The sequence below is a fragment of the Oreochromis aureus genome, linkage group 12 (assembly GCF_013358895.1).
Source record: "Oreochromis aureus strain Israel breed Guangdong linkage group 12, ZZ_aureus, whole genome shotgun sequence".
Taxonomy (NCBI): domain Eukaryota; kingdom Metazoa; phylum Chordata; class Actinopteri; order Cichliformes; family Cichlidae; genus Oreochromis; species Oreochromis aureus.
Genome location: NC_052953.1, coordinates 18609490 through 18636883, shown reverse-complemented (window position 1 = coordinate 18636883; position 27394 = coordinate 18609490). Strand labels below are relative to the sequence as shown.

Here is a 27394-nt window from a genome sequence, read left to right as displayed (position 1 = left end):
CAAGCTAAGTGATCCACACCCCATACCGGTCTGGTGCTCTGCGCCGACAAGTTGGTCGCTGAAACTGCTGGCCCAGGTGATCTGGCTCACCCACCACACCCCCCACCATTCTCATGGTCCACATGGGAAGGGGACGATGGGATCACCACAACTGGAGCGGGGTCAGTTGCAACAGAGACAGATGGCTGAGAGGAGCTGGGGCCATTGCCAGTCAAGGTCAAGGTCAAGGTAACTTTATTTATACCCAAAGGCAAGGTAAATTTGCTTTACAGAAAAATGACAGCATTTGGCATCCCTTTAAAAACACACATACCTAGTAAATATATAAAGCTCACTGTGGCACATATATAGTAATTTTAATATTTCGAATCAAAAACAGTTCTTATTTAATTCAGTGACAGCGACGGGGACAAAGTTATTTTTATAACGCTTTGTCCTGCATCTCGGAAATAGAAACCTCCGTCCTGAGGGAAGAAGCTGAAATTCACCCCTTAGAGGATGGGAACCATTTTTAAGGATTGATAAAGCCATCCTCTGTACCTGCTTGGAGTACAGGGAGGCTAAACAAGACTGTGGCTCACCTATCAGACGACTGGACCATTTCACTATCTGATTTAGAGAGTTTTTCTCTGTGACAGAGGTCTGACCAAACCATGCCACCAAACAAAAGGATAAAACAGACTCAATAAAAGAACGATAAAACAAAGTTAACATTTTTTGGTCAATGTGGAAATGAACAAGTTTCCTAAGGCAATAAAGGTGCTGGTGACACTTTTTACAAACTGATTTGCAATTTTGATCAAAGTTCAGTTTTTCATTTATTATGGTCCCAAGATATTTATATGATTGTACTTGCTCTATTTTCTGACCTTTAATTAAAGTGACTCCATGCCCGTTTTGTTGTTTCCTAAAATCAACAACCATATCTTTTGTTTTAGAATAGAATAGAACAGAATAGAATAGAATAGAATAGAATAGAATAGAATTCAACTTTATTGTCATTGCACATGCACAGGTACAGGGCAACGAAATGCAGTTTGCATCCATCCAGAAGTGCTTTAGTGATATAGATATATTACAATATATATATATATATATATATATACAATATATATTAGATATGTTCAGCTGGAGATAAGACTCCTCACACCACTGAACAAAGTCATCAATGACTGGACCGTGGTTAGTTTCACCCTCTTTCAGTAAGCTGACAATAACAGAGTCATCTGCATATTTAATAATGACCCTGTTTTCATGTCTGCCCTGACACATATTTGTATAGAGAGTGAATAATAGGGGCGATAAGACACACCCTTGAGGAGAACCTGTGGAGGAGAACACTGGGTCAGTCAGAACCCCATTTATTCTCACTCTTTGTGACCTGTCAGTTAAAAAATCTAAAATCCAGCCCACCAGGTTTTTCCTGATTTCAAACTGTTCTAAAAGTCTTTTAATTAAAATATGAGGCTGTATTGTATTAAAAGCCGAAGAAAAATCAATGAAAAGAAGTCTTGCAAAAGTCCCTTTACTCTCTACATGTTTAAGAATTAGATTTAGTAAAGTCAAAAGTGCGTCCTCCACTCCTCTGTTGGGCCTATATGCAAACTGCATTGGATCCAGCTGACCTTCAGTCTCTTTCATAATCACATTTCTGATGATTTTTTCAAAGACTTTCATTACAACTGAAGTGAGGGCAACAGGCCTGAAGTCGTTTAGAATTTTTGGACGACTAGATTTAGGGACAGGAACCACGACTGCTTCTTTCCAAAGAGAGGGCACATGTTGTGTTTGCAAGGATTTGTTAAAAATAACCTGAAATATAGGACTGAGTTCATCAGCACAAGATTTAATTAGGCGGCCACTAATATTATCAGGACCCTGGCTCTTGTTCACATTGGCTGTATGAAAGGCCTTTTTAACATCGCTGAGTTCAATGATAAAGTGCTGAGTATCTCTCAGTTTCTGTTTCAGTTCCAAAATATCCTTGCTAAAATCAGAAGAACTAAAACGAGCATAAAACATGTTTAAAGCATTTGCAAAATCTCTGTCTGAATTAAAACCGTCTAAAATGACCTGACTACTGCTCTGGGGATTTTGAAACCCTGCTATGGTTTTCATACAAGTCCAGGCAGACCCAAAATTTTTTGCAGCAAATTTGCTTTCAAGAAGGTTTTTGTAGCTCTGTTTTGCTTTCAAGATCTCGATTTTCAGTTCCTTGGTGGCTGTCTGAAAATCAGTAACAGCCCCCTCTTTAAAGGCCTGTCTCTTTTTCCTTAAACAGGATTTGACGCTTTTAGTGACCCATGGCTTATTGTTAGCGTAGACTTTAACGTGCTTATGGGGTATAATCATGTCTTTACAAAATACTGCATAAGAGCTAGTAACATCCACCAAAGCGTCGAGATCATCTCCACAAGACTGAATAAAAACTTCCCAATCTGTACACTTAAAACATTCCTGCAAGGTAAGCACAGATTCTTCTGACCATATGTCAACATCCTTAGTCTTTGTCTTCTCTCGTTTTAAGACAGTTTTATAGATGGGCAGAAGATGCACACAGTTATGGTCAGAAGATCCCAGAGGAGGAAGCGGGAGGGATTTATAAGCATTCTTCACCGATCCGTAACAAAGGTCCAACATTTTATCCCGTCTGGTAGGACAGGATACATATTGATACAGATTGCCCAAAGTTGATTTAAGGGAGACATGGTTAAAATCCCCCATTATAAAGTTTGGTGCGTCAGGAGAAAGCGCCTGCAGCTTCTGCACTACGTCTGAAATGATGCTGCAAGTGGAGGCGGGGTGAGCCTTCGGGTGAATGTAAACTACGGTAATAAAAAGTTGTGGAAACTCACGAGGGAGATAAAAAGGGCGCAGTGACACGGATAAAAGTTCAACATCTGGTGTACAAATACACTCTCTAACAGTCACAGCGCTACAGTAACGTTTGTTCACATACAAGCATACTCCCCCTCCTTGAGATTTCCCTGTTACCCGTGCATCCCGATCCCGGCGAAAGGGAGCTCCAAAACCGTCAATTGAAAAATTGGCGTCCTGATCCAGCTCCGTCAGCCATGTCTTGGAAAAAGCCATTACACAGCTGTCCCTGAAGTCTTTCTGGAACCTGACGTTTCCCTGGAGTTCATCCTGCTTGTTCCTAAGAGACTGAACATTTCCAAGGATAACAGACGGCAGGGGAAACCGACTGACCTGTTGTCTCCTCAGACGCAATTTAACACCTCCACGTCTCCCTCTTTTCCTCTTCCTCTTCTCACTCGTTCTGTTAGAGTCTTTATGTATAAAATCCGGCATACATGAGGTGAGGTCCTTACCATCATACGGTAAGTTAAGTTGTAACAGTTCATCGCGGGAGTAAACAATCCTCAGCTGACTCACGGCCTCGCCCACCTCATTGGAAACAAGCCAGCACAGTAGAAATCCAACCACAATGAAGAAGAAAGAATCCATGACGTTCTCACTGTTGTGGAGCATGTTTCACTTTGTAAGAAAACTGTCACTTCTTTCAACCAAAACACATGCCAGCGATAGAACCGAAAAGAAATGATAAGAACTTAAAAACTTAGGATGCCAAGCTCTCACTCACTGCCGGTCACTGCGTGCGCATGCGCCCAATTCTCAGTTGCAGTAGAGAACAGACTGTGCAGACCCAGATCACGGTCTGCTGGGTCATCCTCTAAAGCTGGTGGTGGGACCTCCGTAGGTGACCACTGATGAGCTTGATCAAGGACCCAGGTATTGTCCAGGGGCTCGCGGCAGCGATAATGCTTTAGCTGGTCATGGTGGACAACTTTCACTCTAGACCTTGGGTTCTTCTGGATCCAATAAACTAGGTCATCCAATTGCCCCAGGACAAAGAATGGTCCTTCATACGATGGGAGGAACTTTTTGACCTTATTCTTGATGTGACGTGTTCCTTTGATGAGATACCACACAGGATCTCCAGTCTTGTACTGTGTGTGGCAACAGTTCTTGTCATATTGCCTTTTTGCGCACATGACTGACTCACGCAGGGCTTCCCTGGCGATGAGGTGGGCCAGCTCCAGCCGCTCACGCATTTGTTGCACATACTCTGGAGCTGAGGGTTGGTTGTCTGGATCAGGAGGTAGACCTGCGACAAGGCCCACTGGCTCACTCAGTTCTCGGCCAAACATCATGAAGTTTGGGGTGAAACCTGTAGCACTGTGTTTGGTCGCCCTGTAGGCCATAACAGCGTACGGGATCATCAGGTCCCAGTCCCAATGGCAACGCTCTGCTGTGGAGGCCAGGATCTTTTGGAGAGTGGCATTAAAACGTTCAACCTGGCCATCTGACTGGGGTCGGAATGGCGTTGTATGAGTCTTGTCTATGCCAAACAAACTGCACACCCCCTGGAACACATCAGATTCAAAATTGCATCCCTGGTCACTGTGCAGTGCTTGAGGTATCCCGTAGCGGCACACCCACTCAGTTGCAACGACCTCGGCAACGGTTGCAGCCCGTTCATCTGGGATAGGAAAGGCTTCAGTCCACTCTGTAAAGTAGTCTTGTATCACAAGCACATATCGGTTTCTGCGCTCCGTCTCATTCAGTGGTCCCATAATGTCCAGCGCAATGCGCTCCATTCGGGCTCCTACCCGGACAGTTCCCATCGGAGCTTGTGGTGTCTTCTGGGGTCGGGCTCTGGATGCACAGCTGGTACAAGTACGGCACCAAAGAGCGACGTCTTCCCTCATGTGATACCAATAGAATCGGGTTCATAGCCTGGCCACAGTCCTCTCGACACCAAAATGTCCGCCCACTGGCCCCTCGTGCATCTGGCTCATCACTTCTGGTTGTAGCTTGTGTCGCAGTACGATCTGGGGGTAGAACTGGGTCTCATCAAGGCAGTAGAAGCGACGGACCAGAACTCCATCTCTGAAGTAGAGCCGTTTCCATTGAGCCCAGTATGTCTTAGTGGCCGGGCTGCATGGCAAGACAGTAGTCCATGGGGGGCGCTCACTGCTGGCCTCCATCCAGGCACGTATGGGTGCAATGTCTGCATCAGCGTCCTGGGCTTGGCTCAGCTCCCCCAAGGTCCAGCCATGAAACAGAGAAGCAGTATCAAGAGTTTTAGCCACATATACTTTCTCAGTCAGCTTTACGGTATGTGTACCAGTGGAAATGTTCTGGTGTGATATGTCTGTGCTAGTGTGAATTATCTGTTCTGAGACGTCTGTGTTGGTAGCAGTGTTTTGACATAAAATGTCTGACATAGTAAAAGCAGTTTGGTCTAAAGTCTTTGTGTCTGGTGTAGGGGTGTTATGACCTACCCCCACTGGACACACCGCTGTAGTAGCCGGTTGTCCCTCCACCCTCACCGGACTCAGCAACAGGAAGCTGGTGTCAGAGTCCAACTCACATTGGACCGCCCGATGACTGGTCCCCCCGAGATGCTTGGAGGGGTCCTGCACTCTGCATGGACAGGACTGGCGACAGGGTCTTCTGGAGAGGCTATCAGCATTGGTGTGCACTCGACCTGGACGGTGGATGATCTCAAAGCTGTACTCGGCAAGCTTCTCGAGCCATCGAGCTAACTGTTCCTCTGGCTCTTTCATTTTTGTTAGCCAGCGCAGGCTACTGTGGTCTGTGCGCACTTTGAAAGGCCGTCCGAGGAGGTACTGGCGAAAATGGGACGTGAAATCCACGACGGCTAGTAGTTCACGTCGTGTGGTGCAGTAGTTTTGTTCAGTTCTTGATAGCTTACGGCTGCCATATGCCAGCACACGCTCCACGCCCTGTTGCATCTGTGACAGCACCGCGCCGATGCCTGTGTCGCTGGCATCAGTGTCTAGTATCATTTCACCATGGTCAAGTGGATAGCCAAGAACAGGGGCAGAGGTGAGTTGACACTTTAGCTTGTCGAAAGCTGCTTGGTGCTCAGCATGCCACTGAAAATGTGCGTTCTTCTTGGTCAGGTTGTGCAGGGGCTCGGCTATAGAGGCAAAGTCTTTCAGATGAAGCGTCTGACCTCCTGGATGCAGGTGCAGGCCACATCTGAACTTTTTGAACTTTGCTGGGATCGGTAGCCACACCATGCTTGGACACCACATGGCCAAGATAAGCAACTTCGCGGCGAAAGAGGCAGCATTTGGCAGGTTTCAGTTTCAAGTTAGCTTGTTGAAGTCTATAGAATACCTGGCCAAGCCATTGCAGCATCCCCGACACGTCCTTAGCCAGCACAATGATGTCGTCCAAGTAGACCAGGCAGGTCTCCCACTGCATGCCAGCCAGGACACGGTCCATCAGCCGCTGGAACGTTGCCGGGGCATTGCATAGTCCAAATGGCATGACCTTCCACTCAAAGAGGCCTGTCCTAGTGCAGAAAGCGGCGGCCCTGCGTGCTCTAGGCGTCAACTCAACCTGCCAGTAGCCTGATGCGAGGTCTAATGTGCTGAACCATCTGGCAGTCGAGAGTGTGTCCAGCGTGTCCTGAATGCGGGGCAGTGGGTAGGCGTCAGCCACACACAAGACGGCAATTCCCGCAACAATACACATTCACAATCCGATGGATGCATCAGAGAGCAACATGGGGTTAGGATTTTTCCCAAGGATATTTGGAATGCAGACTGTAACAGACTGGGATTGAACCTTCCGGTTAGTAGCTGACCTGCTCTACCACCTAAGCCACAGCCACCCCTAAACTTTTACCCCTTTTAAACAACAGATGCTGACCCAAAGCCCTTTAAAGACAAGCACATTTACATTCCAGGGCTCAAAAAAAACCTACAATATCAGTACATAGGAAACGCGGAAAGATATTTTTTTTAAACTGTGTTAACTAATAATTGTACAATATTATCACAACACTGTCTTTTGGTGGTCATTAAAATGTGTTCAGAATTTGGCAAATGTAAGATGATTCAGCTCATAAATCACATTGCCCAAAATAAGATCCATTATAGGTTAAAACAGGGGTCAGCAACCTTTAACACCCAAAGAGCCATTTGGACTCGGTTTCTACGGAAAAGGAAACACTGGGAGCCGCAAATACTTTTTGACATCTAGAATGAAGATAACACTGTGTATATTGGTTTTTTTGGGGGGGGGGGTTACCTTTATGCTTTGTATAAACAACTATGGTGTGTTGCTTATGAAATCCCTGAAGTGCTACGGAGAAAATTAAATTTTATTTATGTAATGAACATATTGTCAACCCTTAAAAAATAATAACTAAAAATAAAGTCAACCAGTTGAAGGTGTCTTTTAAATGAATTAAAAAGCTGAACTTAAATTATCCATGTAGCAAAAGAAAAACAGTGAGCTGTCATCCTTATATCGCCTTCTGGGCTTCCTGGAGCGGAGCCTTGACCAGAATTTAAAAAATTATTGGAAAAAAGCACTATGCTCCCAAAAAATTAAAAATAAATATTTTCAATTCAATTCAATTCAATTTTATTTATATAGCGCCAAATCACAACAAAAGTCGCCTCAAGGCGCTTTATATTGTACAGTAGATAGCACAATAATAAATACAGAGAAAACCCAACAATCATATGACCCCTATGAGCAAGCACTTTGGCGACAGTGGGAAGGAAAAACTCCCTTTTAACAGGAAGAAACCTCCGGCAGAACCAGGCTCAGGGAGGGGCGGCCATCTGCTGCAACCGGTTGGGGTGAAAGAAGAAAAACAGGATGAAAGACATGCTGTGGAAGAGAGACAGAGATTAATAACAGATATGATTCGATGCAGAGAGGTCTATTAACACATAGTGAGTGAGAAAGGTGACTGGAAGGGAAAAACTCAATGCATCATGGGAATCCCGGCAGCTCACGTCTATTGCAGCATAACTAAGGGAGGATTCAGGGTCACCTGGTCCAGCCCTAACTATATGCTTTAGCAAAAGGAAAGTTTTAAGCCTAATCTTGAAAGTAGAGATAGTGTCTGTCTCCCGAATCCAAACTGGAAGCTGGTTCCACAGAAGAGGGGCCTGAAAACTGAAGGCTCTGCCTCCCATTCTACTTTTAAATACTCTAGGAACAACAAGTAAGCCTGCAGAGCGAGAGCGAAGTGCTCTAATGGGTGATATGGTACTACAAGGTCATTAAGATAAGATGGGGCCTGATTATTTAAGACCTTGTATGTGAGGAGCAGGATTTTGAATTCAATTCTGGATTTAACAGGAAGCCAATGAAGGAAGCCAAAACAGGAGAAATATGCTCTCTTTCTAGTCCCTGTCAGTACTCTTGCTGCAGCATTTTGGATCAGCTGAAGGCTTTCAGTGAGTTTTAGGACATCCTGATAATAAAGAATTACAGTAGTCCAGCCTGGAAGTAATAAATGCATGAACTAGTTTTTCAGCATCACTCTTAGACAGGATATTTCTAATTTTAGAGATGTTGCGCAAATGGAAGAAAGCAGTCTTACATATTTGTTTAATATGTGCATTGAAGGACATGTCCTGGTCAAAAATGACTCAAGGTTCCTCACAGCATTACTGGAGGCCAAGGTAATGCCATCCAGAGTAAGAATCTGCTTAGATACCATATTTCTAAGATTTTCAGGGCCGAGTACAATAACCTCAGTTTTATCTGAATTAAGAAGCAGAAAGTTAGCGGCCATCCAGGTCTTTATGTCTTTAAGACATTCCTGCAGTTTAACTAATTGGTGTGTGTTACCTGGCTTCATGGATAGATAGAGCTGCGTGTCATCTGCATAGCAGTGAAAATTTATGCTATGTCTTCTAATGATGCTGCCTAAGGGAAGCACGTACAATGTAAATAGAATTGGTCCTAGCACTGAACCCTGTGGAACACCATAATTGACCTTAGTGGGTGAAGAGGACTCTCCATTTACTTGAACAAATTGGAGTCTATTAGATAGATATGATACAAACCACTGCAGTGCAGTACCTGTAATACCTACAGCATGTTCTAATCGCTCTAATAGGATATTATGATCAACAGTATCGAACGCAGCACTGAGGTCTAGCAGGACAAGCACAGAGATGAGTCCACTGTCAGAGGCCATAAGAAGATCATTTGTAACCTTCACTAAAGCTGTTTCTGTGCTGTGATGAGCTCTGAAACCTGACTGAAACGCTTCAAATAAGCCATTCCTCTGCAGATGATCTGTTAGCTGTTTGACAACTACTCTTTCAAGGATTTTTGATATGAAAGAAAGGTTGGAGATTGGCCTATAATTAGCTAAGACAGCTGGGTCTAGAGATGGCTTTTTAAGTAAAGGTTTAACTACAGCCACCTTGAAGGCCTGTGGTACATAGCCGATTATTAGAGATAGGTTGATCATATTTAAGATCGAAGAATTAATTAATGGCAGGACTTCTTTGAGCAGTTTTGTAGGAATGGGGTCTAAAAGACACGTTGATGGTTTGGAGGAATTAATTATTGAAGTTAACTCAGAAAGATCAATTGGAGAAAAAGAGTTTAACTTATCTTAACTTAACTATCTATTTTCAACATATCTGCATAATATTTATTTTACCGGGTTAATGTGCTTCGCAGGACTGTAAGCTGTCGTCTGTGAGGCGTGTGCGGTGTTTGTTTTTCACATAGTTCATGGTGGAAAATAGATGTTCACATACATATGTGGATCCGAAGATCGACACTCCACAAATTAGACATACTGGTAGGCCACTCTCGTCAGAAGTAAATACAAATGAATCTGCCCAGGCTGTTGTATTTTCTTCAGATATTTTTCTTTTCTTACATTTCTCCATACTTGGCCTACCTGGGGCTGAAAGTCTCGGTAAATGCACGTCGTTTCAGCGGGTATACCGGCTTCAAAGACTGTGACGCTTATTTTGAACAACGAAAATAATAAAATATAACTTTATTTTTATTATTCAAGATCGCAATAATCTTCCAATTTAGAACTACACGTTTTAAAAAAGAACTAACACAAATAAAAAACACTTCAGTTAAATACTTATAATTTATTTTTCCAAACCATGCAGAGCCGCAATATAAGGACTAAAGAGCCGCATGCGGCTCCGGAGCTGCAGGTTGCCGACCCCTGGGTTAAAAGTATCAGTACACACTGCCCTTCATTTACTTGGTGTTACAGCTCTTTTTTTTTTAGTGCAATTGCAACTTGTCAACACAAGCATGACTACTACCGCTTGCCGCTGTCTCCACACCCATTCAATCCAGGTTCAGTGGTGCTGAGGTGTGATAAGATGGGACATTTTTTGACTGTGCATTGCAAATCTCTAATGTCCTCCACTCTATCGTCAGACCTGCGGTTTATCCACAATGCGCAACTACGACCACAAGATGGCAGCAATGTAAAGGATGGATCCTCATGTTAATTGACTGGAGGAGATTTATGAGAGCGCTGTCTGAGAAAGAAAGGAAAGAGATCGCTTTACTTTAAGGTCAATGTAAGACAGTCAAATGTCAGTGAAAGGTTAAAAAGCATAAGAAAATTAATGGAGGCTTTTCAGAGAGATTTAGACAAAACCAAAGAGTATTTTCAATATCTAAGGAGAATGAGTGCATAATTTTCAGATACTATTCATCTGCTGTAGACATTTTTATACCTTTTTTAAAGACTCATCATGCCATGATATGCCTGTCAAATGGTGGGATTGTTCAGCTAGAGAAATGGGAGCAAATTATGTGTCACTGTTGAGTCATCGTTAACTGGTTTTCTGTGCGTTCACACGAACGATCTAAATTATCCAACCAGTCTAGTGTTACATTATATTTGCATTACATTTTGATGTACTGTGCTCACACACACACACACCCATACACAGACAATGATCATGGCTGTCACAGTTGAGTTATTGTTAGCTGGTTTTCTGTGGATTCATACGAGAAATCTAAAATAGTCCAACCAGTCTAGTGTTACATTATATTTACGTTAAATTTTGATATACTGTTATACACACACACACACACACACACACACAGAGATAATTATCATTGCTGCCACTGTCGAGTCATCGTTAACTGGTTTTCTGTGCATTCATACGAGAAATCTAAACTAGTCCACATTCATCAAGAATCCAATACAGAATCGCATCATACTATACATTGTCATCAGGTGGGGACAATGCAAAGCAAATGTAGCCTATGTTTTACCTGATGGGGTACAATGTTGCTGTTGAGGAGTTGCTGCTGCTCGTGCTGGAGGGCAGGGCTGTGTTGATCTGAGACTGTAGACATGAAAAGGTCCATGGGAGAGATGGTAGTGATTAAACACGTGTAACAGATAATAATAAAATGCAAAGATTGGTGACATATGGAACCATAAGCAGGGGCGGATCTAGAGAAATTTTCTTAGGGTGGCAAAGAAATCAACTGGGGTGGCAAAATCAAAGCCTTTTTTCCCCCCCAAACACATATGCAGGTGGTTACATATGGTTAAAATGATCCAAATGCAGTAAGTATACACGTTTTTCATATAAATATAGTCTATAACTTAATTATTGTCTGTAGCCCACATAATTAAACACTTTAGTTACATAAAACATGTGAGTTTTGACTCTATGTACTGTATAGCCTGTATAATAAATTAATATGTAGCCCAATAAGTATAAAATCCAGAAAGCTACACAACATGGGGCGGTTCATTTACAAACACAGGTCTAACTTAAGTTTCACACTGTTTTTTGTTAGAAAACAATCACATTGTTACATGCTTAAATTACACAAAATGTCAGAAATCTGCACTGTCATGAACAAAAATTTAAACCTAATTTTTCATGATTTGTTGGATTAACCCTCTGAGGTCTGAAATACAACCGGCCATTTTTGACTCCTTTTGAGTTTACGTTTGTATTTCACCCTCAAATTGTTTCATTTGATTTTTTTCCCCCTTGCCTTGTTTGGTATCATTATTTTCAGCTCAACTGAATTTAGTTGTGTTTTTTCACTGACATACTGCATTAGTATTAGGGCTGGGCCATATCATACCGTTCACGGTAATACCGGTGTAATTTTGGTCAACGATAGGAAAATGAAATATCGCGATAGAATATGGGTAAAACGCGCATGCGCAGTGCCTATGTTTACAGACGCACATGGCAGCAACGCAGAATGAGAAGAGCGAAAGTGGATCGTTAAATGAAACGGATGAACCAGAATTGGTTTGTAAAAATGCTGCAACTTCCGTGGTGTGAAACTGGTTTAGCTTTCGTCTGTCAGATACACAACAAAGCACTATTTTTGGTAGAGCATGCTAGCGGGCCATCGTTATTACCGTGTTTTTTGGAAAATACGGCACACTTAAAATCAATCCTTTGATTTTTCTGAAAATCGACAGTGCCCCTTATAATCCCGTGTGCCTTATGTATGAATTCTGGGTGTGTTTACTGACCTCGAAACGATTTTATGTGGTACACGGCCCTCGAAAATCTGTCAAATGTTTTAGTACGACTTTGCTAAGCTACTAAGCCACACCGCTTGATGGATTGTCGGAGCATTACGGCTATCGTAGGCAGGAGCCTCGCGGAGTGATACGTACTGTGCTTCAACATAATATTACCTTATTGTGTGTGTATAACCTCTTTTTAAGTTTTGTGGATATTATACATGGTTATGCTGAGGATATGTCGGCCAATTTCCACTGGAAATGCCTTTTGGTTAAACTGTCAGCAAGGAATTTGCACTGTTACATTTTTATATAACTTTAATGCACATAAAAAACAGCTGCTTGTTTAAGTGAAAATACATTGATGGGATTTTTTGCACTAATAAAGTTGTGGAGTTGTAAAGTATTTTGTCTAGTGTCAATTATATCGTCAGTTATATTGTTATCGCAAATTTTCAAATGTATATCGTGATAAATATTTTTGGTCATATCGCCCTGCTCTAATTAGTATTACTGATCTGAAATCACACAAAGAACTTAAAATCCTAGTAGTATTTTTTACTGTAAAAAAAACCCACAGACATGTTGAGTAAATTTTTATAACTTGAAATGCAAATATAAATTGTACTTTTGTGAACATATACAACTATTTATCTAAAAATGCAGCCAATACACCTGTCGTTTTTTTCATTTTGTACAACCATTTAAAAATATTACTAAAACTAAAATGAGAGAACAATCAGGTGTCGCAATAAGATGCCCCACAAATGACGTGTGGCAGTAAAAAAAAAAAGTTTGTCCACCAAAAGACAGAGGAGAACAGCACAGGGATAAACCTGCAGGCCTGACAACAGGAGGTGTATCACTCCGCTGGTTTTCTACTTAGTGACAGTGTTTACACTGCAATGTGCCTCTGTGACATTCATTAGTGCCCTCACTGACACACAAAACAAAACGACTACACAACAGAACAGCTACACAAGACAACACAACACACTAAGTATACACTCCACACTAAACGTCACAAATCTCCCTCCCACATCTAAAAACTCTCTCGCTTGCTCTCTCTCTCTCTCTCTCTCTCTCTCTCTCACACACACACACTTGCTCGCTCTGTCTCGCTGCCGTTACCGTCACTCCCAAAACTCTCCCCTCTTCCTAAACAACCAAATCCCACGTGTTGACTTTTTTTTTTTTTTTTTAAAAATTGGTCGACATGGTGCATTTTTCCACCGATAGGAAAGAGGTGGCTTTTTTCTTTCTTTACTGTTTTCGTGCTGTCCTTAGAAAACGCTTAAAACACACACACACACACACACACACACAAAAACCGTGATGACAGTATTTAGAAAAAAGCGTGGCTTATATATATTATCATAACTCTGGATTTACTGGCCTGTAATTAAAATTTAAAAACTTTGAAGTCCGAACTTTCAATGTAGGCTGAAATAGAGACTCAGCGTGTCTGCAGCTTGTTGCTATGTCAGCTTAAATCAGTCATGTGATTTGGAGGTGCAGCGTGTCCGTGGACCCCACAGGGTTAATAACACTCACCCTTCCTTCCATTTCCAGAGTGTAACATCCAACCAAATGTGTTAAATCCGAAATTCCCATGGTATTGTTCAAAATGTGCTCTGGCACAATCATAAGCATCACTTGCTACTGAAAACAAGAAAAAAGCCGGTCCTGCTATGGGCTGAACCATTTGTTACTGGTGGGGGGGGGGGAACACTATGCAATATATTCAGTTTTAGCATTTATATTCACTGTTGACTGTAACTACACTCAAACTGTTAATGCTATCTTATTTTAATAAACAACACTGTCATATGCAAAACTGGGGTGGCACTTGGGGTGGCAAGGGATCATTTTAAGGTGGCACTTGGCACCCCATGCCACCCTTCTAGATCCGCCCCTGCTCAAGGCTGCGGGGAAATAACACTGTATTTGCCTGAGTATGTTAAATGCATTTCTGTTTGCTACAAGACCTCTGTGGTATATATTTGTTTAACACATTCTTGTGATGACTACAAATCCTGAAGTACGAAACAAATATGTCTTTTAAAAGAGATACCATCGCTTACCAGTTTAACTGAAGCACTAAAAAGTTGTCCTGCAGGTTTGATGCATCAGATAACTTAAAAGAAATGCCAGAGCACAAAACATCCCAGATATGAGATAATCACTTTTTCTTTCAATTTTAAAGCCAGTAAAATGTGGTTCCTGTTTTAGAGTCCAAATTTTCATATTTTGCTGCAGCAGCAGCTACCAAATTTATAGATAAAAAAAACACAGAGATCTTAAATATTTGTTCACAGGTTTACATAAAAACAACAACCAAAAAATAATAATAATAATAATAATAATAATAATAAAAATCAGACTCAGTTTCACAGACTGCTTTTAAGTGTTGTGCTGGTTCTCTGGTTAGATGAAGTTGACTGATGTCCTACCTGTAACCGGGAAACCATGTTGTTTGTGATCCCAAATTAAAAATTTAGTTAGCCTTTTTTACTTTCATTTGTGAAGATGATGGTGAATATTAATATTCACCATCATCTTCTCATGTTATCATTTATATTTATTAAGTGTTTATCAGCTTATGACAAACAATGTTAAATAATATCTAGGACCAAGGTCAAACCAAACCTTTGGGATTGTTTTAAAGTTCTTCTTCTCTTTTGTTTCATTTGATCGTTCACTAGTAGTTTTCTTGCTTTTTAGTTTGTATTTAAATGGTTATTTGAAATTAAATGAACTACATTAATATATAAGCAGACTACCATTGCTAATCCAGCATAACATGGTGATAATTTAATAACCTAAAGGTAAAAAATGCAAAAGTTTAGTTTTACAGAGAAATTGATTGTGGAAACAGCAGGCAGGGGAAATGATTCAATTTCCAGCAACTCTTTGGCCCCAAACATAAAGCGTAACCTACCTTATTACATTAACTTGACCAAATGTTTTCTGAACTCTTTGCTCATGTGGCTTGCATAGATATAAACAGGAAATGTGTACAGTTTAAAGATATTCTGTTCAATTCAGTTAAATGTTATTTATGTATTTACTGTATATAGCACTAAGCACTTGGCTATGGAGGACCACGAGAGTCACACGCATCAAAATACAGAATTGTGTGCTTAAATAATGAATTGAAAGATAAAATATGCATTTTAAATTCATATATGAATTCATTTTTGAATTATCTTATTTATTCAAACATTATTAAAGTGAATTATTATTTAATAATTCAATTTAAATAAAAACACTATTTTGAAATTGATATTTCAAAATGAATTATTAATCCATTAATAAATACTTGATTTATTTTTGACATTGTTAGGAATAAAATGATTAAACAAAGCTGTTTTTTAAATGATTTTTTTGCATACACATTGCTATGTGCTCATTAAAGAGTTGGCACTCCATGTAATAGGGTTCAAAAACTTCTATTATTTTTTTCCAGTTTTGTAAACATGCTAACATATCATAACTGGTTAAAGTCAGGATGATATTTTCTGGGCCAAGGGAGTCCAAACAGAATGTCCCGAACTTGGAATATAAGTAGAAAATAACAGGCTTAGAATTGCTAGATAATATTAATAATCAAGGCTAGGTGAGGGAGGTGTTTTTTCCTGGAATAGAAGATCAACAGGGAGACGCCAGGACCGTCACGTCGCTTCTCAGAAGAAAGATAGTCATAATAATACTTGGTTTTGTCGTAGTATGTATCACCCACTCTGAGGATCATCCTTTTTGCGAAGCAGACTGCTGATTTCACATCGAGGTCCAGCGCTTTAACTTGTAATTTTAACTGCTGAAGCAAATTAAATCTTTTAAACAACAGACGTTCTCCTGTATTTCCTTAAGAAAAAAATCAACACAGCGAAGTGGTGGCTGTGAAAATGGCAATTCCACTCCTCATGTGAAAAGCCATTTCCCTTTCCTGTTAGCTCACGGATTAGCTATTATATTAACAAATTGATTAGTTTTGGGATTAACTGGGATAGCTAACACAAAAACTATTGGATTAGCTATCTCATTTCCAAAATCCCAAAGCAATGCAAATAAGCCATGCGGTGCAATTTAAGGATTGGTTGGACAGACACAGGCTGGCTGCCTGGATTTTCATATATTGCAGTTTGTGCTCATAGCTTCGCACTGCTAAGAAGTGTGTGTGCTTGCCCAAAGGCCATTCAGCCTCAGGATTTACACTCTGCTCGACATGGATATGTGAAGAATGAAGGGACCCTGCAGTGAAATAGAGAGCTGAACCTCTGAGTGTGGGCCTCTGAACTCAGCCTGGCCACCTCTTAACAGGTAACCTAAGGAGCTTGGAAAGAAAAGCGTCTGGACTTCTTTAAGTTTTATGAAGACCTCTCATCCAAGAAGATTTTTAAGCCCTGTTAGGAGTGTGAAGAGGGTCACTCCTAACAGTTTTATTCCCACAGTACAAGGAGAAAAAACGTCAAATGACACAAGGTTAAAGGTCGCCTACAAGTTCTGCAAAGATGAAAGGCATAAGTTATCAAAGCTCCCAAGCTTCTCAGAAAAGTCACTAGACCACAAATGAACATTTGTGAAGGACAACAAACTGTGCTACAGGTGCTTAAAGGTGGGCCACAATGCCTATGTTTCCTGTTTTACTTTGAAGTCAGTCTCTCAGGTTATTGTATCAGGTTTTGCTTCCCCTGTCTCGTTAGCCCTGATTGGCCCCAGCTGTGTGTCCCTTCTGTCTCTCATTCACTGATTGCTCCCTCTAGCTGTGTCCCAAAACGTAGGCTGCATCCTCCTGAGGCTGCATTTGTAGACTGATTACGTCACAGCGATGCGACGCGACGAAGGCAATTCGTCGAATCCTCCAAATCCGGCCAACAAATGCGTCCTCCTTTTCCCCAGATTTGAAGGATGGGTCAGGTGTATCCTTCGTGGCCCACCATATCCCAGAATTCATAGCGCGACCCAGCCAATTCCAGTTTTCAACAATGGCGGTCACTACTAAGTTTTAATATTACTCTTATTAATCTTTCTGGGTCAAAAAATAAACTTTTAACATATTTTCCCGTGAGAAATTAGCTGTTTAAACTTCAAATATTTGCTTGGTTTATCAAGACATCGCATATTTGCAAAAGTGCTCCAACGTTTTCGGATATAGATAGCAAGGAGCAGACGGTTGAGCTTATTAAACTCCACCGAGACAGCGGTGATGCAAATCTGAAGCCTAGACTGTCCCATTTCACAGCCTCACACTTCCGGCCTTCTCGGTTGAAGGACCCGGCCCACATAGATCGCGAAGCCCGGGTCCTCCGAAGGATGCGGCCTGGCCAGTTTAGCCAGTTTTCTGTTTTTGTCATTCAGTAATAAATCTTTGTTTTAAGTCTGCACTTTTGGGACCATCATTCCTCCTATCCTGCCTGCACACAGCCTACACATGACAGCAAAGGACCACACCCCACTTGTTTGCACAATGAGAATCACATGGCAAATTAAAGACCTCAGAGCTCCACAAATGTCACTCTAACCGCAGAAAATGATACTATAGCAGCCGCAGCTCTGAATGTCACAAAGGTGGGTCAGTCAGGTAGTACATCCATGATTGTTCCTATGTGGGTATCTACTGCCTAGAGTCCATCTAAAGAACAGCTCGTGTACACTTTATTAGACACACAAAGTGACAACACATTTATAAGTGAAGAGGTAATTAGTAAGAGGTAAAAAAAAGAAAAAAAAGAGGCAAAAAGATGTGAAAAGATATTTACATCATGATAAAGACATGATAAAGACTCATGATAAAGACATTTATTGAAGTATTTTCAAATTAAATTATGTCACTGTGGGTAAAACAGTGGCTAACGCAACACTCTGCCTGACTCATATCAACATGATGCCACTTACTAATCAACATTCAGTATACATACGAATATACAAATATTTGTCTTCATACATGTAGTCCTAAAATGAGTAGAAAACATGAATTCATCATGTTATTTCATTGTTTCAGCATGTATTAAAACCTGTTTGTCTTTGAAAACTTCTCCCACAAGGATTTTAGCACCTCAGTCAATCTCTTTTTATAGTGTTTACAAGGCTGTCAGTCTTTGTGTCACTGTGAGAATAAAGGAGCAGAGTTGTTCTGTAAATGAAGTTTTGTGTTGCATGCTTTCAGTTTGAAATTACTCTGACACACATGCCCAAAAGCAGATCACTGTGCAAGTAGTGTAGCTTTCTATATGTGTGTGTGTGTGTGTGTAGGAGAGATGCACTGTACAAGTTAGACAGTATCACTTTTATTTATTTGTACATCTTTGTTAGTGGCTTGCATGGTACTAATGTGTTGTAACATGTAAAATGACTTACTTCATTAAAATGTATTTTTCATTAATAAAAAAAAAAAATTGCTTTTATTATTACAATGATCAATATTTATCTATCTATCTATGATCTATATATCTATCTATCTATATATATATAGATATAGATAGATATATTTAAAAAACACCCAGCACGCCCCTGCGGGCGGTTTATCCTTCAAGCTCGGGTCCTCTACCAGAGGCCTGGGAGCTTGAGGGTCCTGCGCAGTATCTTAGCTGTTCCCAGGACTGCGCTCCTCTGGACAGAGATCTCCAATGTTGTTCCCGGGATCTGCTGGAGCCACTCGCCTAGCTTGGGAGTCACCGCACCTAGTGCTCCGATTACCACGGGGACCACCGTTACCTTCACCCTCCACATCCTCTCGAGCTCTTCTCTGAGCCCTTGGTATTTCTCCAGCTTCTCGTGTTCCTTCTTCCTGATATTGCTGTCATTCGGAACTGCTACATCGATCACTACGGCCGTCTTCTTCTGTTTGTCTACCACCACTATGTCCGGTTGGTTAGCCACCACCATTTTGTCCGTCTCTATCTGGAAGTCCCACAGGATCTTAGCTCGGTCATTCTCCATCACCCTTGGGGGCATCTCCCATTTTGACCTCGGGACTTCCAGGTTATACTTGGCACAGATGTTCCTGTACACTATGCCGGCCACTTGGTTATGGCGTTCCATGTATGCCTTGCCTGCTAGCATCTTGCACCCTGCTGTTATGTGCTGGATTGTCTCTGGGGCATCTTTACACAACCTGCACCTGGGGTCTTGCCTGGTGTGATAGACCCCAGCCTCTATGGATCTTGTACTCAGAGCTTGTTTTTGTGCTGCCATGATTAGTGCCTCTGTGCTGTCTTTCAATCCAGCTTTGTCCAGCCACTGGTAGGATTTCTGGATATCAGCCACCTCCTCTATCTGCCGGTGGTACATACCGTGCAGGGGCCTGTCCTTCCATGATGGTTCCTCGCCTTCCTCCTCTTTCTTGGGTTTCTGCTGCCTGAGGTATTCACTGAGCACGCTGTCAGTTGGGGCCATCTTCCCAATGTATTCTTGGATGTTCGTTGTCTCATCCTGGACTGTGGTTCTGACACTCACCAGTCCCCGGCCCCCTTCCTTCCGCTTAGCGTACAGCCTCAGGGTGCTGGACTTGGGGTGAAACCCTCCATGCATGGTAAGGAGCTTTCTTGTCTTTATGTCAGTGGCTTCTATCTCCTCCTTTGGCCAGCCTATTACCCCAGCAGGGTACCTGATCATGGGCAGGGCGTAGGTGTTGATGGCCCGGATTTTGTTCTTACCATTCAGCTGACTCCTCAGGACTTGCCTGACCCTCTGCAGGTACTTGGTGGTTGCAGCTTTTCTAGCGGCCTCTTCATGGTTCCCATTCGCCTGCGGGATCCCCAGGTACTTGTAACTGTCCTCTATGTCTGCAATGTTGCCTTCTGGTAGTTCAATCCCCTCAGTTCTGACTACCTTCCCTCTCTTTGTTACCATCCCACTACACTTCTCCAGTCCGAACGACATTCCAATGTCATTGCTGTATAGCTTGGTAGTGTGGATCAGTGAATCGATGTCTCGTTCACTCTTGGCATACAGCTTGATGTCATCCATGTACAGGAGGGGGCTGACAACTGCTCCGTTCCGTAGTCGGTATCTGTAGCCAGTCTTGTTAATGATCTCACTGAGGGGGTTCAGGCCTATGCAGAACAGCAGTGGGGACAGAGCATCTCCTTGGTAGATCCCTCACTTGATGGTGACTTGTGCTATGGGCTTGGAGTTGGCCTCTAGTGTTGTCCGCCACATCCCCATTGAGGGGATGAAGGCTCTTAGGGTCTTGTTGATCTTGTACAATTCTAGGCATTCCAGTATCCAGCTGTGGGGCATTGAGTCATAGGCCTTCTTGTAGTCAATCCAGGCAGTGCACAGGTTGGTCAGTCTGGTCTTGCAGTCTCAGCTGACTGTTCTGTCTACCAGTAGCTGGTGTTTTGCGCCTCTGGTATTCTTGCCAATCCCTTTCTGTGCCCCGCTCATGTATTGACCCATTGACCATTTCTTGGATGTCTGCCACTGTGATGGTTACTGGACCCTGTTCAGGGAGGTCGCTATGGTCTGCCCTCAGATCCACTAGCCACTGAGCATTGCCGTTGCGTCCTTCTCCCATATGCTCTTCCAGTATTGCTCCGTCTCCAGCCTTGGTGGCGCTGTTCTCTTATTGTTCCCTTGCTACTGTGGAGAACAGCTGGTTTATTCTCCTGCCTTCTATCTCTCTGGTGTACCTCCTCAAGCGGCTGGCCAAGGCTGTGAGTCTTTGTTTGGCAGTTTCCAAGGTCTCAGGTATGGACAGCTTGCTGTATTTCTTATGCACCTTCTTTGTCGCACCTTTCTGCAACTCCGTTAGTTGGCTAACCTCTCTCCGTGCTACTTTGATCTTGCCCTCCATGGAGGCTACTGCCCCTTGTGGCTGTTCAATTTGTAGCACTGCTGCCGTATTGTAGATCAGCTTGTTAGTGTCGGTAATCGTGGTTGTAGGTATCATCCGTAGCATCATCTAGCAGACTTTCCGAGGGTACTTCACGTAATCTTGGTAACCGGCCACGGGGGATCCAGGTTTCAAGCTTGGCCATGATCCTATCTTTCAGGTCAGTTCCTCTCGCACTCAACGATCCTTCTCCTTCTCCTCCTGGAGGTGATGATATCTCCCCCCTGACCTGGCGTCCTGACTCCTCCTTGCCGTAGCATTTTTTACGTTGTACCTCGTCAATCTCTAGCTGTGAGAGCAGTCCCTTCTTTCGAATGCTGGAACACTGAGCTACTAGTTGTTTCGCCGTCATTGTGGATGTTGGGTATCGAAGAATCCATAGGCTAACCTTCCTCTGTGCTACCTTGATCTTGGCCTCTGGTCTCCTTCTAGGCTGTTCAACTTGTAACATATTGAACTTGTAGCTAACTGTCTCTGATCACTACGCTGGTTAGTCTTGGTAATGGTTGCAGTAGGTATCGTCAGTAGTACTGCATACACATCTCCCCCTGACCTATTTTGTTTGTTGCCTAAAACTATTAAATTTAAAGTTTTATGTTGGTTCTTGTTCTGTAATTCCAGATTTTAGTTAGTACTCAGATTTACATGTGAAAGTACTTTTTTTTTTAAATTTAGGTTTTAGAAGGTTTGCAGTTGTATAATATTTTTAAAAGTATTGCATGTATATGTAATTTCTGCTTTTTCTCTACTATCCTCATATCATCTCTTGGTTCCAGGTGCAGTAACAGATGTACTGCATACAGTATGTCTGTATCAGCATACCTCCATGAAAGGAACTATATCATCAAACATTAATCAATATTATTGTATGGTGCCAGAGGTTACCATAAAATAAATATAGAACATATACGTTTTTAATCATGATTTATATACATGGATTTTAAAACCAACATTGCGTCTTCAAAACTGTATTCAAGTATTAGTTTTAGAATAGCATTAGATATGTCCTCAGTATTTGATTGGCAAAGTGCCTCCTCTAATGTTGATAATTCAGACTGAATTAGGGACAGACGATTTAATCTAGTCTTTCTCAAAAATGTTTGAAAGAAGATTATCTTGCCACGCAATACTCCCTTAAACAATTCCCAGAGAGTCAAGTCAGAGACCTCACTGTTGTCATTGTGTTTTAAGAAATCTGAAATGTCAGTAGAATCATAAGTGGAGAACGTTTTTTTTCTGACAGGAGGGTAAAATTGAATTTCCAATTGAAAGTTCGAGGCTGTAAATTAAAATCTATTTTCATAGTAAGGGGGGCATGGTCAGAAATCAAGATTTGATGATAAGCAGAGCTGATGGGTAATAGTCTAGAATCTGTAACAAATCAATTCTGGTAAAGCTGCCATGTACAGGTGAAAAAAAAGAATACTGCCTATCATTTGGATGCTGAAGCCTCCAAATATCTACCATGTTTTGTAATTTTACCAGATCATTCAGAACTTCCACGGATCTAGTAGTATGGGCTATTTTTGTAGATGATCTATCCAGAACAGGATCAGAATAGCGGTTGAAATCACCACCAATTATTCAAATATTTTAGAAAAAACAGTCAGGACAGTCAAAATTAGGGGCATAATTTTGAAACTAGCAGACTGATTTTGAAACTAGCAGACTAGTTTAACGATATGCGATACTAGTCTGGTAAGGTTATGCAGTTTGCAAGAGTGTTTAACAATACGCCTGCATAGGCATGCTAGTTTCACTGTTATAGGTGTACTATCCAACCACCTGGATCAAATGTTTGTTAAGACCCAGTATTTTTAGTGTTTGTGGCTTCATGATTTGCGGGTTTTGTGAGGGGATTATGTTCTAGTTCTGTATAGTTTTTGATCTTGTGTTTATCATGCTATTCTGACAGTGTGGAGTCTTTGTTGTTTGTGCCTTCTTGCTTTGCTTAGGATAGTTATAGGTTTGTTAGTTCCCTTTCATGATTCCATTCTGTTCTTCCAGTTCTGTCGCAGTGGTTGTCTTTCCATGTCAAGTTGTGTGAGTCTGTCTTCTCTTTATTTACTTTTTGTCTTACTTTGTTGTTTTGTTGTCTCTTGGCCTTTCTATACAGTTAAATGTCCCGTGGCTCGTTATCCCAGATTTGGTCACACCATGTCTCTCACGTTTCCTCTACCCTCATTATCTGGTGTGTATTTGTTATTTGAATCCCCTCATCCTTTGTCGTGTCCTGCCTCAATGTTACGTGATTCTTTGCTCTACGTTTTCCCTTTGAATCCTAGTTTTCTTATATTCCTTACTCCACTGAGTTCAAGTCCTGTCTCGCAAGTTCTACATTCTTGGTCCTGCTATACTATGTTACATGACAAAAACAACTCAATTTCAATTTAATTTTAGTTAACTAGTTAATTAGGTAACTGTTGCTATCACTCGGTATAGCTCCTTCTATTACTACAGCCGTCTTCCTCTGCTTATCCACCACTACTACTCCTGTTGGTTAGCCATCAACAGTTTGTTCGTCTGTATCTGTAAGTCCCACAGGATCTTGGCTCAGTCAATTCGACCACCCTAGGAGGCGTCTCCCATGTTGAACTTGGCACAGATGTTTCTGTATACTATGCCTGCCACTTGGTTATGTCGTTCCATGTATGCCCTGCCTGCTAGCATCTTGCACCCTGCTGTTATGTGCTGGATTGTCTCAGGGACATCTTTACACAGCTTGCACCGCTCTCGACTGGTGTGGTAGACTCCAGACTCTCTGGATCTTGTACTTGATGTCTTGCATTTGATGTCACGAAGAAGAAGATGGCACCAGTGTGTGTGCCTCGCCGTCTATCTCTGCCTCTGTTGTGTTTGTTTGTGCTATTTTTTAGTGCTAGAGTCTCTCTAGTTTAGTGTGAAAGTGTATATGTCTCTTGTTACGGCCGGTCTAGGAACCCCGACCGCAACACGAAAGAGTGATCCATCCCCTGCTCCACCCCAAGCAGCACATCACACCATAACTTAAAACATGAAATAGTTTTATTTACAAACAAACCAAAGAGAAAAGATCACAGGAGTCACTCAGGCTTCGGGGTGGACCCACGCCAAAAAAACAAACAAATAGGGAAACTAACTCAAGGGAGCGTGTACTTACCTAGCCCCAAAATAACATAACCAAACAACAGTCACTTACCTCCCTAACTAACGAAACATGAGAAAACTGTACCCAACAGAAAAGGCGGTGCACCCCTACTTCCTCCTGGACCAGCAAAGCCACATAGGGCATGTCGCAGCCCCTGCCGGTTGGGGTAAAACCGAGGATGGATGGCTGCCGTCTTCAATCGTGCCGCCTTATACTTCGCCTCCAGGGCAGCATCCAATCCTGGCGGACCGTCCTCAGGATCCACCACTCCCGGAGGCGCACCTGCACAGTCACATTTGCATATCATAATCCCAACCCACGGCGACAGCCGTAACACTCTTTTAGTGTACAATCGCCAAACTCTGCTGGACCTTCAACTCTTTGCCAGTGATCTTACCAATGCAACTTATACTAGACATGAGACATTGCCTCCACTCCTATCTGGGATACCAGCTCACCTTTGTCGAACCCTGGCCCCAGTCTCGTGGCGAAAGCACTTCAGGCACCAGGGCAAACACAGCGGTCTGTTTGTAAAACCTAAGGGTTATTTGGCACACTCTTCTCCAGTTCCTTGGAACGAACATGGATCTGTGCCTCATCACATCTTTTCTCAGCGGTCTCTGGATCCCATTGATGCCTGGCTGGTGCCTGTTGTTGACTCGGATCAGATGTCCCAGCTCGGTAGAATCTTCACTCATCTTCGTCGCCGCGGTGTGAACCTACAGAACCTGCGGGCGCGGTGTCGGGTCTCACAGTCAGCCACGAACGTGCTGATGTTTGGATTGGTGAACACTAAATTGCTGAGTAATAAAACTTTTATTTTAAAGGATTTATTTATGACCAAAGGACTGGATTTCTTCTGTATAACTGAGACATGGTTAAGTTGGCTCTATTCTTAGGAAACATGGGATTTCTTTCCACTGTTATGCCGATGACCCCCAGATTTATTTCCCTCTTAAAAACATGAATGTGTCACGGTTGACACTGGCTAACCGTGGGGCTGTGAGGAAGGAGGACCCAGGCGCAGAGCCCTGAATGCAAACAGTGCGTTTATTTACAGAGAAATGGAAAATAATAATAAATCCTCAGTGCGTTCCCGACTCCCTTGACATGTCCTTTTCCCAGTGTCAGTGTTCCTTGTCCCCGCTCCTCAGTGTCTGAGCACCCTGTGTTCGCTGCCCTCTCGTCTCCATGCTTCTCATGAGGAAATAGCAAAGAGGCAGCCGTAAGACACACACAATGCGGCAGACTAACCATACTGACTGGCTGAGAGACTAATGTGAAGTCATGCAATGATCCAGCGTCGGAGAGAGCTCAACCACACTCTCAAGTAGCTCCTCCGACGAAGCTTGATCAGCTGCAGGTGTGTGATGGTCTTCGGGTGTGGCCAACCACCTGGCAGGGTCCACACACACCAGGCCTGAAGGTGCCTATAAACAGGTGCTCTCAGAAACACCGGCATCTACACACATACACATAAACACACATATGCCTGCAAAACATCTCTGTCAACACAACTAAACAGAAAAAAATCTCCATAGTCCAACCACTGCTCCAGTAGTGGCACACACAGTTCTGGTGGCCGACCCGGTGGACGGCAAAACAGGTGAGACCTGCTGTGGGCAGGACAGCAGCAGTAAAACAGTTCAGGTGGTCTACCTCGAGACCTGTGGCGGCAGCGCTGCAGCTGTGGCGGCAGCGCTGCAGCTCTGGCGGGCGGCCACGGGTCTGGCAGCAGTGGCGAAACAGTTCCGGCCGCCTGCCACGGATCCAGCGGTGGCGGCGCTGCATCTCTGGTGGCCTGCCAGGGGTCCAGTGGTGGCGGTGCAGCTCTGGTGAGCCACAGTGTAGCATGGTACACGATCCATGACATGCTGGCCGTGCTGGCTGTGGACGTGGCGGCCGTGCTGGACGTGCTGGCTGTGGACGTGGCGGCCGTGCTGGACGTGGACGCGCTGGACGTGGTGACCATGCTGGTCTCTCCGCCTTGCTGAGCTCCTCCGCGGGCGGCGCCAGCTCCTCCGGCTCGCTGATCTCCTCCGGCTCGCTGAGCTCCTCCGCGGGTGGCGCGGGCTCCTCCGGCTCGCTGAGCTCCTCCATGGGCGGTGCAGGCTCCTCCGGCTCGCTGAGCTCCTCCGGCTCGCTGAGCTCCTCCGCGGGCGGCGCGGGCTCCTCCGGCTCGCTGAGCTCCTCCGGCTCAGGCTGAGCAGGTCTGGATGGCGCCGTAGCAAAGAGTGGTCTGGAGACCTCTGACTGAGGCGATGCCAGCTGCACTAATGGCTGGCTTACAGAAGCGTCTGTGGCATCACCATCCACTGTAAACAAAGAAACAAATTAAAAAGTGTCCCCATTATTCACCACAGCCGGCAGTAGAGATGTCCGGGGATCCGGCTGCGGTGAGGGGCGCCGGCGGCGTGGACGTCATTTCCATGTAGACGACTGGGCCGGCGTGCAAGGCTGTGATTCTACCGGCTGTCCGGGCCGGTGAGCAGCCTGAGTCGGAGAGTGGAGGTGGAGGGTTGAGAGCAGGAAGTCCATGACGACTGGGTTGAGACAGTCAACCAGCCAGGGAAATTTAAAAAACGTCTCCTGCAGCTGCCTCTCTATGGCGCGACGCAACACTTCCCCGGGCTTCTCCCACCACAAATCACATAGTCTGTAAACTTTGTCCATTATCTCCCTCCTGAGCCTCTCCTCAGAGTCCGCTGGGCCCATGTGTGGCTGGATCATTCTGTCACGGTTGACGCTGGCCAGCCGTGGGGATGTGAGGAAGGAGGACCCAGGCGCGGAGCTCTGAATGCAAACAGTGCGTTTATTTACAGTGAAATGGAAAATAAAAATAAATCCTCAGTGCGTTCCCAGATGTATTCACTAAGCACGTGGTCGATTGTGTCCAACTTCCTGATGTACTGATGGATGTTCGTTGTCTCATCCTGGACAGTGATTCTGACACTCACTAATCCTTGGCCTCCTTCCTTTTCGCTTAGCATACAGTCTCAGGGGGCTGGATTTGCATGGTCAGGAGCTTCCTTGTCTTGATGTCAATGATCTGTTATCTAATGGGCTATCTGATGTTGATTTCCTGAATCTTCTTCTTTCCATCTAGCTGACT

General features: G+C 43.3%; 1 protein-coding gene across 3 annotated transcripts; it reads right to left on the bottom strand.

Annotated features, from left to right (window-relative positions):
• Nucleotides 1-223: 223 nt before the first annotated feature.
• On the bottom strand, nt 224-10581 carry LOC120443098. Of its 3 annotated transcripts, none has more exons than XM_039620970.1 (2): nt 10539-10581; nt 224-6468 (listed from the first exon to the last, which is right to left on the bottom strand). In XM_039620970.1, the coding sequence occupies exon 2, from the start codon at nt 3490-3492 to the stop codon at nt 370-372; it is 3123 nt and encodes a 1040-aa protein (XP_039476904.1). In that variant the 5' UTR covers nt 3493-6468; nt 10539-10581; the 3' UTR covers nt 224-369. The 3 variants fall into 2 exon arrangements, 2 of the variants coding, with proteins under 2 accessions (XP_039476904.1, XP_039476905.1); XR_005615134.1 differs by lacking the exon at nt 224-6468 and adding an exon at nt 9897-10337.
• Nucleotides 10582-27394: the final 16813 nt, after the last annotated feature.